The 16,446-nt window shown below is 44.2% G+C and overlaps 1 protein-coding gene across 1 annotated transcript; it reads right to left on the bottom strand.

Annotated features, from left to right (window-relative positions):
- Positions 1–13,987: 13,987 nt before the first annotated feature.
- On the bottom strand, positions 13,988–15,030 carry LOC147626578 (expansin-A1-like). Its single transcript, XM_086816958.1, has 2 exons — positions 14,829–15,030; positions 13,988–14,745 (listed from the first exon to the last, which is right to left on the bottom strand). The coding sequence occupies exons 1-2, from the start codon at positions 14,986–14,988 to the stop codon at positions 14,117–14,119; spliced, it is 789 nt and encodes a 262-aa protein (XP_086673084.1). The 5' UTR covers positions 14,989–15,030; the 3' UTR covers positions 13,988–14,116.
- Positions 15,031–16,446: the final 1,416 nt, after the last annotated feature.

The following is a 16,446-nucleotide window of genomic DNA, read 5'->3' as shown; positions in this document are numbered from 1 at the left end:
TGGGCCACGCTCTCGGCTGTCTCGAACTCGATCTGGTAGTGTTCGCGGCCCAGTAACTGAACGTCCAGTATCTTGCCCACATCTGCAAGAAGGCGGGCCTAGAGAAGATCCCGGATCTCCCCTCTGCTGGGGCGAGTGCCAACTATACGGCAGATGGTGGAGTGTGCCTGGAGGCGTTCCACCTTTGCGGCGGCGAGGCTCGCTTCCTCTTCTGGCGAAAGAGAAAGCTTGATGGGTGTATCCTCAGGGGGGCGGGCGAGGGGGCTACGGAAGAGTCCCTCTGAGGTGGGGCGGGAGGAGCCTCCATCAGAGTCTGAAGCTGAGTCGAGGGCGAAGCGAAAAAAACGTAGGGTCTTGCAAGAACCGAGCTGCACAGATAAGGCGGAGCGGGGAGGGAAAAGAAAAGAGAAGAAGAAGAAGAAGAAGAAGAAGAAGAAGAAAAAAAGGGGGGGGGAAGAAGAGGGAGGGAGATGGGAGGAAAACAGCGGGGAAGGGGCGGAAGACAGAGGGGGGGGCGGAAGGAAGAGGGAGGGAGATGGGAGGAAAACAGCGGGGAAGGGGCGGAAGACAGAGGGGGGGGCGGAAAAAGAACAGAGGGGGAGGGGCAGAAGGCAGAGGCGGAGAAGAGAGGGGTTTGGAGAGAACGCAAGGGGGGGAGGGCGGGGGCAGGCAGGGGTGGCAAGACCCAAGGAAGGGGCGGGAGCGGGGGGCGCGAAGGTGATGGGGCAGGCGGGCAGGGGACGGGCGCAGGGGATGCGAGCAGTGAGAGGGGGGGTTGCAAGCAGGCGAGTCGAGCAGGGGTGGAGGCGATAGCTTTAGTGAGCAGCCCACAAGACTGTGTTTTCTTCCATTTTGTCTTGCTCGGCTCTCTACGATTCTTTGCTTATGTGATAAGAATCTTGGAAATGGCATGCATGCTTATTTTGCTATTTTTAAGAAGGTTGATTTGATTGTGTTGCTATGTGGAAATAGCACGATTAAGTGATTTTAATATTTTTCTTAGATTAAGTTGATGTATCAAAGATATGGTTAGAATTCGGGACCATCACAGTTGGTATCAGATCATAGGTTGGGTAGTCCGTACTTAATTGCGGATGTTGCAGGTCTTGGGTGATACATATTATTTTCTATTTTTGTGATACAACCAAAAGTATCTTTTCTTTGAAAAAGCTTTTGTGAATTTTTTGTATAGTCACAAGATGGCTCACAAATCCATTTTATGATGAGAATGGAAATTTTATGCAAAATAAGAGACTGCAGATGGGTCACATATTTGTTCCCATAGATGATAGAAAAGGCGCGGCATGATTTCCATTGTGTACAAAATGTTCATAAAATTTTTGAGTGCAGAAACAAGCCAGCATCACGTGAGCTGCGTGAGGAATTAACACAGAAAATCAGAAAGCAAGGTAGAGTACACAAGAGAATGTACGTGGATTTTCAAGTAATGATAATGTTCATGAAGAAAGAGAAAAACTTGCTACAAATTATGGTTGAGGAGATTGAATAATATGCACATGTCAATGCTACTGTTCAAGCAGGTAAGGCCGAAAACCAAGCTTCAATTATTAAAATTCCTATCAAGATTACGAATAATGTATTTCAAGTGTTGATTAACCTGGGAAGCAGTTATAGTTTTGAATCACTTGGCATAGTAAAATAGTTAAGAATAACTGAATTTTATCAAAAAGAAACTTATGGTAGATCTTGCTTTGGGAAATCAACAGACATGTAAGGAGTACGTCAAGAATATACCTTTCGTATAGATGACCTCAAGTCAAAGTGGATTTCCATGTGCTACCTTTGGAAAGGTATGATGCCATATTAGAGATAGATTGATTAGTGCCTAGAAAGGCCAAGATATTATGTCATGAGAAGAAAGTTTGCATGATTGGAGATGATGGTAAAGATTATTACTTATAGGATCAAAGATGTCATGTAGAATTTAGAATGATGTCTACTTTGCAGCACAGCAAGAAAAGTATTTCATGTAGTATACTATTTGCTTATTAAATAGTAAGTTATCATTTGTGAAAATTATAAGTGTAGATTGGTAAATCTATATCTATTGTGGAGATTACAAGTCCATCAATAGAAAGATTATGTAGCCACATTTGTCGTAAAGTTTGAAAGTGTTTCACTTTCTAACTAAGATCCTTAATTGAAGAAAGAATAGACGATCTCTCTCTTGTTGAAGAAATTTGACTAAGTCTAAAGCTGAAAGTGAAGTGAAAATAAGAGTTTGCAAATTGATTGTTGATTACCTTGAAGTTTAAGACAATACGACGATAATGTTTTTCATCAAATTTATTATTATTTATTAAGTTGTGATTCCAAGAGAGCTTGTTTATGACATGGATAGTGACTTATTTACAAGATCAAGATACCTTGTGTAATGCCTCAAGATCTATCTAATTTCTTATTTGGAGTTAAATTTTATGGAATTAAGACGAGTTTAGGAGACCTACTAAACTCTAGGAGTTTAGGAGACCTACTAAACTCTAGGAGTTTAGTAGGAGACGAGTTTAGGAGACCTACTAAACTCTAGCGTATACAGAACTAGCTTAACATATAAAATCATTTATCTAAGATAAGATTTATCGGAGATATGAATGGAAGAGAGCACACTACACTGAGATATGAATGGAAGAGAGCACACTACACTGAGAGAAAAGAATGACATAGTATTGAGATTCTAATAGATACAGTGATTACCGAGTATGTTGATTTTATCCAAGAGATAGCTAAGAAATGGAAAATCAAGTTAAGAGCTTATTATATCAAGCTAAGATCTTAGACAAGCCAGTTGTCAAGTCGTTCTTTCCAAGGCTACTTGAAGAAATCTTAAGACGAAGACATATGGATATTTATAGTTTTCTTGAAAGTCAAAAGCATACGACTTCTCAAGTACTATATCTAGTATAATAGCTGAGTAAGGAAAAACTATTTCTCAAGGTCTAATGATTGAGGATAAGATGCTTTTATCGTTGAGGAGGATGATGATTTCTTAACGGGGAGAGAATGTAACATACCTCCGAGAACTAAGATATAATTAAAGATAATCCTAAGTTTTGGATGCTACAGATTTTAGTAATGAATTCCAGCAGGTTTTCAGTGGTTTTTCAACAATAAAGATTCTAAGTGTTAAAACTAAGTGAAAAATCAAGATTTCATTTTCAATTGGTTAGTATACTCAAAGGAAGCCTTTAAGTAGGTAGATGGACATGCAAATCAAAATTTGATAAAAAAGTAAAACGTGACCTATTTTTGGAGTCGACTTTTACATACAGAAGATTTTAGCAATTCCGCACGTGATGGTCTTGTAGACCGCATGCGTTCTGGTAATTTTAAGTACCCACATGACTAGTATCCACATGACTAGTATCCGATAACTGTGTGCGGAGTTATACCTATTGCAGATTGTAACCCACATGACAGCAGATCCGAGAGGCTTGCCAAATCTACAAGCAGCTCTTCCACAACTTTTGAAGAGTAGACATAGATTCCCAATCAATTAAGACATCAACAAATATATCGGGGAAATACACAAACACTCTTCTATTATTTTGCTTTATTGTTTTGTGGATAACTATCCTCCCCATCTACCTCCTTCTCGTGTGGTTACTTAGACCATAAGGTAAAACTTCTTACAGGCATTCAACTGCGTGACAAAGCACCATATAGACACGGCCTTTTGCACCAACAAGAAGTGCAACATCAAGTAGTTAAATTGCTTAACAAAGGTCCCATTTGCCCTAGTAGTTCACCGTTTAGTGTGCCTATCTTTCTTGTGTTAATGGATATGGCATGATAGCTAGAGCTCTAACCTAGATGCAGCAGGCCCCCAGGGACTCATCGAGCTCAACTCTTTTTTGCACGCTACAGCCTTGACACGGCTGGGACAGACACGAGAGTGGGAGCGTCGCTTGAGACGTCGTAGCCTTGCTTCGCTCCAGCGCCTTCAAGAGCAGCTGCCTACATGTGAGAGGGTGGCGTCCCAACTGAGCCAGGCAAGTCAGGAGGTTAGAGAGACAGAGGAGCAGAGACATGAATTCTACTATCATCGCCAGGCCTCTCAGTGGACGCAGCTTGGTGATAGAGTGACTGGGGAGTTTTTTGAGATTACCGGACCCCACCATGCTCGAGCAGAAGTATGCCAGCTCAGGAGGCAGGACGGATCTTTAGCCACTGAGCCAGGGGGGAGATTAGAGCCATTGCCACTGAGTTCTATAGAGACCTGCTTTCAGCGAAGCTAGCCACGGAGGCACGTGATGCTTGCAGAGACAGACTGTGTGGGCCCATGTGCAGAGGAGGGTCACAGACCGTATGCGCATAGTTTTGGGTGAGCCCCTTTTTCAGAGGATGAGCTTGTTGAGGCTTTGAGGGTACTTCCGCGCCATAGTTGCCCTGGGGAGGACGGGTTGACGCCTGCCTTTTTCATGCGCTATTGGAACCTTTTGGGGCCAGGCCTCCGCAGGGGCTTTCACTATGTTTTGGACACAGAGGTGATGATCAACAAAGCTTTTCAGAGGGCTTGATCTTTCTTATCCCCAAGGGGGAGGGAGTGTCAGATGATATTCGGCATTGGAGGCCTATTACGATCCTCAATAATGTCTACAAGGTCTTAGCAAAGGCCTTGAGTTTAAGGATCTAGCCCTTCCTTGGGGAGATGATTCATGCTACCCAGACAGGATTCGTAGTATCCTTGACAACATTTTCACCTTCTGGGAGGCGATGGCCCGAGCTAGATTTCTTGGTTGAGGACTTGGTCGTGATGCTTCTCAATTTTGAGAAGGCATATGATAGAGTCGATTGGGGTTTCCTAGAGGGCACTATGCTTCACCTGGGTTTTGAGCCAAACTAGATTCGAGGAGTGGCGGGCTCTATATTCCATATCTCGTAGCCTGGTGTTCATGGTGGGCAGGAGGGTGGGAGCCGAGTTTTGAGCTAGATCAGTCTGCCACCAGGGATGCCCGCTCACCCCGTTCCTTTTTCTCTTCTTTGTAGAGGCTATGAGCATGTATCTAACAGAAGAGGAGGTTGATTTGAGAGGACTCCAGCTCCCAGTCCGGGGTGAGGACTTGCTCGATTCTGAGTTTACTGACACGGGATTGTTTTTGCATGGCCAGGAGGCCAACCTACAGAGGGCAAAGCAGTCGCTACTACAAGTTTTTGGTGTGGCTTCGGGAGCATTGATCATTGGTGCAAGACACTGGCCTTTTGGATCAGTAGCGCTCCCACTCCGACATGGGGCCTAGAACTGGGTTTTAGATGGATTCCTCTTGGCACAGCAGTGCGGTATCTCGGTTGCCAGATTGGACTTGATTTGTCACCTGAGCAGCAGATCGCCCCACTTCTTCTGAGCATTCGGAAGAAGCTTTTATATTGGAGTACAGCTCGGCTATCCTTGGCTGGGAGGGTGGTAGTGACAAATCAGGTGCTTTTAGCGACTATGTGGTACATCACGTCTTGCTGGATCTTCTCGAGCTCTTGCATCAGCCAGGTACAGAGCCTGATCAGGAACTTTGTTTGGTCTGGGCGGGATGGTCAGCCGCCCGGGCTAAGGTTACTTGGGCAGTTATTACTCTTTCGTGGGCCCAGGGGGCTTGGGCATTATAGATCCAACTGATCATCAGAGTAGAGCCTTGTTGGGGAAGCTTATTGTTCGGGGGCTGCTTCCAGGTGCTGAGCCTTGGAAGGAGCTTCTATTTCAGCGGCGGCTGTGCTGCGAGCTAGAGCTCCCCCAGCAGGGGAAACTTGGGCACCAGAGATACGGTGGATCTTCATAGAGATGAGGAGGACAGGCCTCAGTAGAGGATGGGAGGACAGATTTGCCTTGAGCATCCTGCGAGCTTGGGAGCTTCTGAGACCGGGGCTTTCTCAGAGACCTCCTACTTGTGATGAGGAGCGGGCCAAACAGCCGCTCATCTGGAGCCCCGCGGTACGCACAGAGCAGGGTCATATGCTGGGCTCTCGGCCTCGTCTAGCCTGGGGACCATTGGGGCGGAGGCCCAGCACGTAGTTTTGGAGATTGGCAGGCCTTCTGCAGTCTCCCGAAGGAGATCCAAGCGGAGAGGCTGAGTCACTTCAGAGGGGGGCTGATTATGAGGGATGACATTCAGTTGAGGCACTCACTGAGGAGTGGTTCACACCTTTTGAGCCAGCGGCCCCACGGTGGATGGGTGCCTTTACACAGTTGGAGATCCTGATTGCTGTCAGAGCTTGCACTGAGGATGGCAGATGCCTCTCCTATGAGATACAGGAGGAGGGCAGACTTCAGAGAGTGGAGGCAAAGTCGCCTTTGGTTGCAGAGTGCATCTTTCAGAGGATTTGGGTAGTGGCCGTCGCTTCTCGGAAGTGGCATATTGATCCAGACCCTGCAGATGTGAACTCTGATTGGCGCATATGGGCATATGCTGCGCGTCCCTTGGCCCGACTCCAGTGGGACCCTGGCGACGAGTACGAGTGGCACGATCCTTATGCATCCCCTGAGGCCACAGAGATCACCTTCTTCCAGTACACTGTTCGGTTGGGGAGGCATATTTTGACTGCGAGGAGGAGGGTCTCTCCAGCTGCATCGAAGCATTGGCGGCTACAGGGACTCTCACAGGAGTTCCTCGAGGATTTTTGGACTAGGCTCTGGGCTAGTCGTTGACAGGCATGCAGGATCTCGACTTTGCAGTGGGTTGGTTGCCGACATGGGCTCTGCAGTTGGCACCTGGCTTGTTTACAGTGGCCTTCCATCGACCTGCGTTCGATGTGGCCACCCATTGGAGACACAGAGACATTGCCTTTGGGACTGTCCACACGCGCAGCAGATTTGGCTGAGGATGCTGCACATTTTGGCCCCCCTCTCTCCAGAGGGCATGTATACATGGGGAGCCGCTATGCCTGGTCGACTTCGTCAGGGCCTACTCTGGGATACGAGACGGAGCACGACAGCCAGGCCATCAGATTCATTAGGGGGGCCAACCTCGCCTTGTTCCCTCACCAGATTTCTCATCCGCCATTGCGGCTGGACACAGGAGAGGGATTTACGATGGGAGCTCCTCAGTAGCCTCACCATCTAGTTCACCTGGAGAGCCCGTTGTTTCAGGGCCTTTGAGGGGAGACTAGAGCCACGAGCAGAGACTGTTCAGGCTATCTGGCGGCAGGAGTTGATTCACACCCTGCGAGGACAATATGATCGCATCCGGGGCGGCATCCGAGGCGACTCGGATCGAGCAATCTTGCGGCGCCAGGCCTTCCACACCACTTGGCGCAGCGGCCCTTTCTATACTCTACACGCGGGTACCCCCCTTGGCACTACAGGCCACCTGTGTGGATTTTCCTCCCTCCTATTGTATGAAATAGCCTCTCAGTTATTTGTACTTTTATTTGTACCTTTTTGCATCTAGGGAGAGTCTCCCTAGCTGCCTTGATTGGATCTCTGCTCTCTGCAGGAGAGGGTTTTTGTAGCCCAGTGGGTGTTTTTTTATAACTAATGAAAGGATCCTTTCTCGAAAAAAAAAGTAAAGAATCGTAGAATCTCAAACAAACATTCACATAATAGAAATCTCTAACAATTAAAACATAGCATCTCAATCAATCACAATGTATGTGTCTATCTCAAGATTCTATCATCGTCACCATGCTCAACAACATGGTTACTCACAATGACCAAAATCTAGCCAATGCTTGTCCATGCAACCTCCACACTGGACATCGCGTCTCTATCCCGGGTATGCCTCTAGTAAATCTCGTCCACTCTGGGTTCTACCAAATGGCTCCTAGAGGGCATAAATCACATTCTCTGTCCGGCGTTCCCTGTGTCTAAGGACGGCTGGCCTGAATCTCAAAATCTCATGTCGAGTCTCATCATACACATGCATATCAATCAGTCATACGCGTGCATATAAATCATTCATCTCAAAACAAAGCAATCATAACTCATACATATCATCTCACAATCATCTCTAGTCCATAATCTTTCAAGGCATGCATAGGTATGCATATTCAAATCAATCAGAATCAATTTCAAGTATAAAACAAGCTTTTAATTTAAACAGTCTTTAACTTCTCTTTATCTTTTAAGTCACATAGGAATCCTTGTTTTTATCATAATCAATTATCATGTTCTAATGACCAAGGTCATGTCTTAAACGTTTGGCCACTGCATGTGCAGAGGGGTGGGTACATCCTCGGCCTTTTTTCTTCACTCCACCTAAAAAGTGTTCTCTTAATCAAGGTGCCCCACCTGATTTTACTGTGTGGCATAGCTTACACTCCCAATCTATAAATCGGTCACCGATGTTAATTGCATATTACTACTCTATCCCAGGTGCCTTTTTTTTTCTACTATTCTGAATTTGGGCTCTATTGATGGTAATGAGAAAATTCAATTAAACTATCGAAGTCTAAGATCGAGATAAATGAATATTTTATTCTTCATAAGAAATTCATGTTTTAGAAATTTGTAAGCAAATATTCGTCGAATGAATTTAGAAAAAGAGAAAATGAAATAGTACCTTTCGAGAAAGATAGTTTAGGAAGAACCTTTCCAGACCCAAACTCTAATTCAGACTATTGACCAAGATCTAATTCCTTCATCAATGACGATGTGCTCAGTTCAGGAAAAATGCACTCAAAACACCCACCGAATCCGAAACTAAGTTAAGACCTTTGATTTTGATCTGAGGATCAAGTTAACAGAATTTGAGGAATTCTATCTGGAATTCAGACCTGGATCTAGAAGTATTGGGATACGGATTCAAGATTATTCATGGTTTTCAAACAAAATCAAAAATGAAAACTTGCATAGAAATCCTGTTTTCTTAAAGGACTGTCTTACGCCAGAATACTGGAGGGAGCATTTGGCATATATGTTTATCTAAGGGAAGTTCGGTTGCAACAGCTGGCGGGGAGTGTTCAAGGGAAAACTCACATGGCAAAAACCTGGCCAGGTCTTGACCAGCCTGGGTATGGTGAAAAATGGTGTGCTTTCGGTACGATGGGCGAGGGCCGACGAAGCGGTCCCTGAGTGAAGTACCAGGACACCTAAGGAGGATCCTGGAGGGTTCTGACCAGGCGATGCACGGACTCGCGGTGCTTAGGACACCCATACGTATGTCGAGGAAGATATATATATATATGTATGTTGACGAAGTGATTATTGAAATTTGTTTACTGGATCTCGTTTGCTAACCAGCTGATCCCAACGGAGAGTCCAGAGTGGTACTATTTTTGTGAAACAAGGGATTGAATGGAAATTTTGAATTATGAAATCTCTGATCATATCTGTTTGGTCAATGGATTATTTTTATATTAAAGTTTTAAAGAGGAGTGTGTGCGTATCTGTTTTCTAAAGCTAAAGTTAAGAAAGGCAAATGTTCAATTATGGGTGGGTGAGTACTTCTTTGGTTCCATCGATTCCAGTGGTAGGGTGGTGGCTAACCCATGGGCCGGATGGAGTTAGGCTTGAATCAGTGGAGTTTTAATAATCAAACTAAAAAATCTTAGGATTACGCTAGGATTCAAGTAGCTAGTTAGTTCCCTTATAAATTTCTCAATTGAGTGGATCAACAGTTGTGCCTGATCTTGATTAGGAAAAAAAGCATTGAAATTACTCAGATGATCAAATTATATCACTGATAGTTTCCTTCTATCTGGTTTATTCAGGTGAAGGATAGTTTAGAATTGATCTCGTTAGAAAAATTCGTTAAGAAAATTCAAAATGGTGGAATCATCCCCGCTTTTCGGGCATGGGAAATTTTCTCGGTTTCGGTTTTCGGAGTGACCCGGACATTCGTGGGCGGAGCCATCACAGAGCAGGAGTGGAGGAGAGAGATGAGGAGACTTACTCGCTGCCGCCGCAAAAGGCGAGCCTTCGCACAGATACAAGAGCTAGAGATCTTTCATTTCTTCATGTGAGTAGAGAAAGCCCTGTCTGATGGCGGCACTTCAAAGAGCCCCATACACCGACACCTATTGCAGACCCATAGATATGGCACACATATGCAGAGGGCCTATACCATGCCCCACAGCAACCACCTATACCTCAGCCCCACAGGAACCTCGACCTACCACAGCTAGCTTCTTTACCCATTCAATGGTACAGGAAGCTATCCGCTGTGCCTACAGCATGGACGGGCCGCCGACCATATGGGCCTGCCCTCATCTCGCAAACTGGGGATAATCCCGCAAAAATAGATCGGCTTCATTCTCCTAGGTGGCATCTTCAAAAGGATAGAACTTTCATTTTACCAATAATTATCTTAGAATTCTGTTCCTGAGAATCTTTTCTCGAACATCAAGAATTTCTTAAGGTTGGAGTTCCATCTGCCCTTGGGTTGAAGAGGTTAGGATTTCATCATCAAGCACATGATTTGGGGCACATATTTCTTTAGAAGGCTTACATGAAATACATTATGAACTTTGAGATGAGGAGGCAGAAGAAGCTCATAGGCTAAGTCACCTACTTTCTTTGTAATCAGATATGGTCCACAATATCTGGAGGCTAACTTCTTGTACTTCCCAAGAGATAGAGAACTTCTTTTGGGCCGTACTCTAATGAAGACCATACATGCTTCTTCAAACTTTCTGTCTGTCCTCTTCTTATTTGCATACTGCTTCTGTCGATCCTGGGCAGCTTTAATATCTTTACAAATTGACTGCATGTGCTGCTCCATGTCGTCAAGCATCTGTCTGGACATCTCGATCCTAATCTATGGGTCGGTGGACCAAGTTAATGGAGTTGTCCATACAGAGCTTTAAAAGGGCTCATCTTGATACTTCGATGATAAGAAGCATTGTACGCGAACTCGACTAGGTGCAGATAGCTTAGCCACTTCTTAGGTTCCCTGCCACACAGCATGACTGAAGTATATCTTCGATTACTTGGTTTACCCTTTTAGTTTGACCATTGGTCTCAGGGTGATAAGCTGTGTTGAGATCCAAGAAAGTTCCCACTACTTCAAAAAATGCAGTCCAGAACCTTGAAGTAAACTTGGGATCTCGATCACTTAGTATTCTCCTAGGTAGGCCATGCAATCTGAAGATTTCTTTGAGGAACACTTTGGCCACATCCACTGTAGGGTAGGTTTCTTTTACTGGGATCAGATAGGCAACTTTGGTTAGTCTGTCAACTACCACAAAAATGGAGTTGTAACCTGATTGTACTAAAGGTAATCCAGTAATAAAGTCCATACTGATACATTCCCACTTCATCTGGGGATGTCCAATGGATGTAACTTCCCAGGCATTTTTACTCTTTCAGCTTTGACTTTCTGGCATGTCAGACATTGACGTACATGATTCAGTACATCCTTTTTCAGACCACGCCAAAAGAAGCTTTTCTTTACAAACATGTAGGTTTTGATGAAACCTGGATGTCCTACTATAAGGCTGTCATGGGCTTCATTCAGAATTTGATCCTTGGTTCCCTCATCATTGGGGATGCATAGCTTGCGATTATAATACATAATGCCATCATCCAGGCTGTACCCTTGAACTTTGTTCAACTCCTGTGGAGTTTTGCTTTCATGCATAAGTAGGGTAGCAATAGGACCAAAGAATCTATCCTGCATGATCTTCTCTCTTGCTTCAATAATCAAAGGATTTGATATCACAGTAATTGCAAGCAAAGAGGCTTTTCTGCTGAGGGCATTTGCTACCACATTTTCTTTGCTTGGACGGTACTTGATTTCAAAATCAAATTCCTGCAGGGTCTGCATCCACCTTCTTTGGCGCATGTTGAGGTCCTTCTGAGTAAAGATCCACTTTAAGTTTTGATGATCTGTTCATCAAAGTGAATCTTTTTCCTAGTAGGTAATGTCTCCACAACTTTAAGGCATAGACTAGTGAAAGTAATTCCACGTCGTGGACAACATAATTCCTCTTATGCGTTCTGAGCTTTTGGGATTCATAGGCCACTACATGACCTTCCTGCATGAGTATTTCTCCAAAGTTTCTTTGAGTTTTAACTTAAACGTAACTCTTTCCTAGTGAGCTACTTGAATTTTCCTTTCCGAATATTCCGAGATCCATCGGTTTAGCCTAGCTACATCCAATCATTATGGGTCTATCCATTCGCCCAACCACTCAAGCTTAGGTTTTGGCGTGAGGTACTAAACCATCATCACTTTTTCTTTTACACATGCACACCGAATGGAGAACAAGCATGCACACACTCCTCTTAAAAAAATGTATTTTTTCCAAATTACTTTTATTTCAAATTAGAATTTAGAAATTAATCTTAATAATAATTTTCTAATCATGATTATCATTACATAACCATACTCAATTCCACAACATGGTATGATAATGAAGCACTCATCACATTAACTTCTTTAGGTCCACATTAGGCCAGGTACTTTAGACCACTCTATTCATGGCTTGATACTCTAGGCCACTTTAGGATAAGCCTTGTCCTATTTCGTATTTATAAGAGGCATATCAACGAGGAAACATCTCATCATACAACACACCATGGGAATGGCTTCTCTAGCAGAGTCATACATATATGTCCATCTATACATGAAACTGGATTGAACAGGAGCCTGCTATCCACCTCTGAACCAATTTTTATGGCTAGGCCTTAGCATAGGGAGATTTAGTCAAGAGGATGCTTTGATGCCTAGCCATGCTGAGAGCACACCCTTATCACTTTTCTTCACGAGGGTCACGATCTCAAGAGATGGCCCATGGAGGCACCACTGAGGTGACACTTACATGGCAACGACATCGCTAGGTCATATGATGCAGGGATCCCAATACATCACATCATACATATAGGCCCACATGTCCTAAAATGCCTTCATGGCAATTGCATCAATCATTACATTTCATAATCAATGTAAAATAGTCCTACCTGAGAAGATTGTGGAGGATAATAACCAATTTAATGTTGGGGCTCGATTGAAAATTGTCTTAAATAAGGCATGTGCATAAAGACTTACAAGAGATAGCCTAGCCTCATCCAATCATCATGGGTCTAATTATCTACCCACAACCACTCAAGCTAAGGATCCAGTGTGAGCCTATGCAACCAATTGATATCACTTTTACTTTCACACATGCACACCGATGGAAAACAAATATGCACACACCCCTCTTTAAAAAAATGCCTTTTCCTTAATTATTTTTAATTAAATATAGAATTTATAAATTAATTTTAACAACAATTTTTTCATCGTGATTATCATCACATAACCATACTCAATTCCAAATCATCTATATAATGAATTCCTCAGGACTAGTTTCTTTAGATCCATACATTAGGTCAAGTACTTAAGACCTCTCTTTTTATGGCTCGGTACTCTAGGTCTCTTGAGGATTGTCCAATTTCATATTTATAATGGACATATCAATGAGCAAACATCTCATCACACAACACAACATGGGGATAGCTCCTCTAGTGGAGTTATACACATCTCTTCATCTAAACATGCAACTAGGAGCCTGTCCACCTCTAAACATGCAACTAGGAGCCTGTCCACCTCTAAGCCACTTCTTCTAGCTAGGCCTTAGCATAGGGAGCATAGTTTATTGAAGAGGCCTCTTTCATGCCTAGCCTTGCAGGGAGCACACCCTTATCGCTCTTTTTAAGGAGGGTCATGACCTTATAATGACCAACTTAATGTTGGGGTTCAATTGTAAAATGTCTTAAGTGAGGTATGTGTATATTGTTTTGTTAGATTTTATGTAGACATATTAAGATTAGTATTTATTGTTTGTGTAAGTATAGTTTTTGTTTACAATAATAGGTTAATTACGAGTTATTGTTTGCAATCAAAAGTTAATTATCTTGTGATACAAGGGTGGAGGTTTGTTTCTACAATTTTGTTTTTAAAAATTTAAATTTGGTATGAATATATTTTGACTAGCATTTATAATTTATGAAGTATAGTTATTGTTTATAGTCGCAACACACCCTTGTTTTGTAAATAGACGATTTTAAAATATCACACTAAAAACAAATATGTGAGAAAATATACAAGCGTCGCCAGTAGACAGCATAACACATGAGTTGACACCGGCCAAGCAGGCACCTCTATTTGTGTGTATATGTATGTGTGTGTGTGTGTGTGTGTGTGTGAGAGAGAGAGAGAGAGAGAGAGAGAGTTCTTGAAGAGAGTTGCTAGAATTGCTCTCCTCCGACAAAGGTCTGGCCGAATTGCCAGCCAGCGGGGGCGACGTCGTAGAAGGTAAGCGTAAGTCCGTCGCCGGTGGTGACTTGAAAGGAGAGGCTCTGACCGTTCAGGAGGGCATTGCTCTGCCAGTTCTGGCCCCAGTTACGCCTCATGGGCTGCCAACCCGTCCTGGACCCCTTTAAAGACACCGACCGTACGTCGCCCGCGCCGCCGACGTTGGTGATGAGCACCAGGTTGAAGTTGGAGTGGCCGTTTATGGTGAAGTGCACCCCGCCCGTCTTGGCGCAGGGAACCCTTCGGTACAGCACGGGGACAATGCCGCCCCTGTAGACGCCGATCTTCTCGAAGGCCGGCTGCGCCATGTCGAAGTGCTGCAAGGGCGGATTGCACCAGCCGCCGTCGTTGTTGGGCAGCGCGAAATTGGGCGGACAAAAGTTGGTGGCCGTCACTACAACGGACTGACCGCCCAGGCACCACTTAGGGTCGGTAGCGGCGTCGCACGTGATTTCGAAGCAGGCACCGCAGCTCAGGCCGGCGTTGAAGAGGGCTGTGCTCAGTGCAGCGGTGCTGGTGCCGTAGCCGGTGGAGTAAAGGTCTCCATAGCCACACGCCCCGCCTGTTAAGTCATTGGGTCAGTATCACAACAAGGGTGCCTTGGAATTACTACACGAGAGCTCTAGTATTTAATATGCTTCTTACCCATGGTGCCGGAGGCGTCACTACCACCGTAGAAGGTGGCATGAGCGTTGGCCCAGCCGCTCTGCGCCACGCCCCCACCTCCGTAGTAGGACGCCATCGCAAGGCCAGCGCCTACATTGGCGACGAAGTTGAGGAGTACTAGAAAAGCTAGTAGTGCCATGAGCTTGTCCTCTGTGAGAGTGACCTTGCATGTAATTAGTGAATCGTGAGAGTAGAAAAGTAAGCTACAAGCAGACCCGCTCCTCTTGTGATTATATAGTAGGTGGAGGTGGAGGTGGAGGTGGTGGTGGTGGGGGTCCGGAACCACGTGGGCTGCTGGGAGAGGAAAACATGCACGAGCTCATCCCACCCTGCGCCAACCGTTAATCTCCGTTAGTTCGTTGGCTCTTTTTCATCGGCCTTGACCATTTTCGAAGTTCCAGCAACTACGAATATCCCTAAAATGCAGCCAGCCAAAATGCACGGCCCACCAACCATCAATATGCCTGCTTGCTTGCCGAGAATGCAGCCCACATGGCCGAGACATCTGCCGACTGCCGACACACACCGCCCACTGCCTCGCCCGGCCCCACAAACGTACGCTAGATGAACTCTAGTCTCCATGTGACTGTCTAGGCAGCAGATAACAAATCTGAGCGTGTTAGCATAAGGAGACACCTTACGACTCCGACACAGTGACGTGTTGAGGCCAGTTGGCCAAGAAAATTGTCTTGGGTTCCGTAACCCTTTTTGCATTAACAAATTGGAAATTTTAAAGGGAACTAGAGGTATGAAGTTAATATCCTTAATCTGGTTGTGTGACTGCTTTAGAGAGACCCTAACTCATATACACAACCGTGAGAGACAATGCGCCCCTAATGTCCTGGAAAAAGACAAGAATGATTGTGTTCATCGTATCACTTTGATGTGCTGAATTGCAATACTAAAGAGCAGCAATCCTCAAGGGTTGAGTCGATTAAGCATTGCACCCTTCAATTGATTATTGACCATAGTTATTATTGTTGATCATAATTATTACTTAAACATTATCTTTGCATTCCTCCTTCCTTTTAGAAAGGAAAACTTCATTTTGTTGTTTGTTAGTATTATTATCTGTTTGATTTTTTTTGTTAATTATGTGTGCGCGTGTCCATGTGTGTAGGTATGTATATATATAATGTTTCATCATATTATTCCCAGATGAAGCAGAGGAGGAGGAGGAAGGTTTGAAACCATGGAGAACCTAATGTAGCCAAAGGCCTCCATACCTCAATTGCAGGAGCTAATAGAGAAGATGTCGAGTACTAGTCTTATGTCAAAGGAGAGGCAAGACTATCTTGCTATGTTTGCCCAATTTCCTAATCTTATTATTACTTCTTATGAAGAGATAAGAGGACTTTTCTTCTTAAGATTGAACTAAAGGAAGGTGTAAAACCACTATTTCAAAAGTTGAAAAGGCTATGACAAGAACATATTCAAGTACTCAAGGAAGAGGTACATAAACTTTTACAAGCTAGTTTTTTTTATCAAATTAAAAATTCAAATTGGGGTAATTCGGTTGTGATCAGACCAAAAAAGGATGGAAGATCACTACAACACGTTGGGGGCATAATATTAACGTTTTTTTGTCAAGATATCG

The sequence above is a fragment of the Cibotium barometz genome, chromosome 22 (assembly GCF_041138505.1).
Source record: "Cibotium barometz isolate CiBa-2024 chromosome 22, ASM4113850v1, whole genome shotgun sequence".
Classification (NCBI taxonomy): Eukaryota; Viridiplantae; Streptophyta; class Polypodiopsida; order Cyatheales; family Cibotiaceae; genus Cibotium; species Cibotium barometz.
This window is presented reverse-complemented; position numbering and strand designations above follow the sequence as displayed.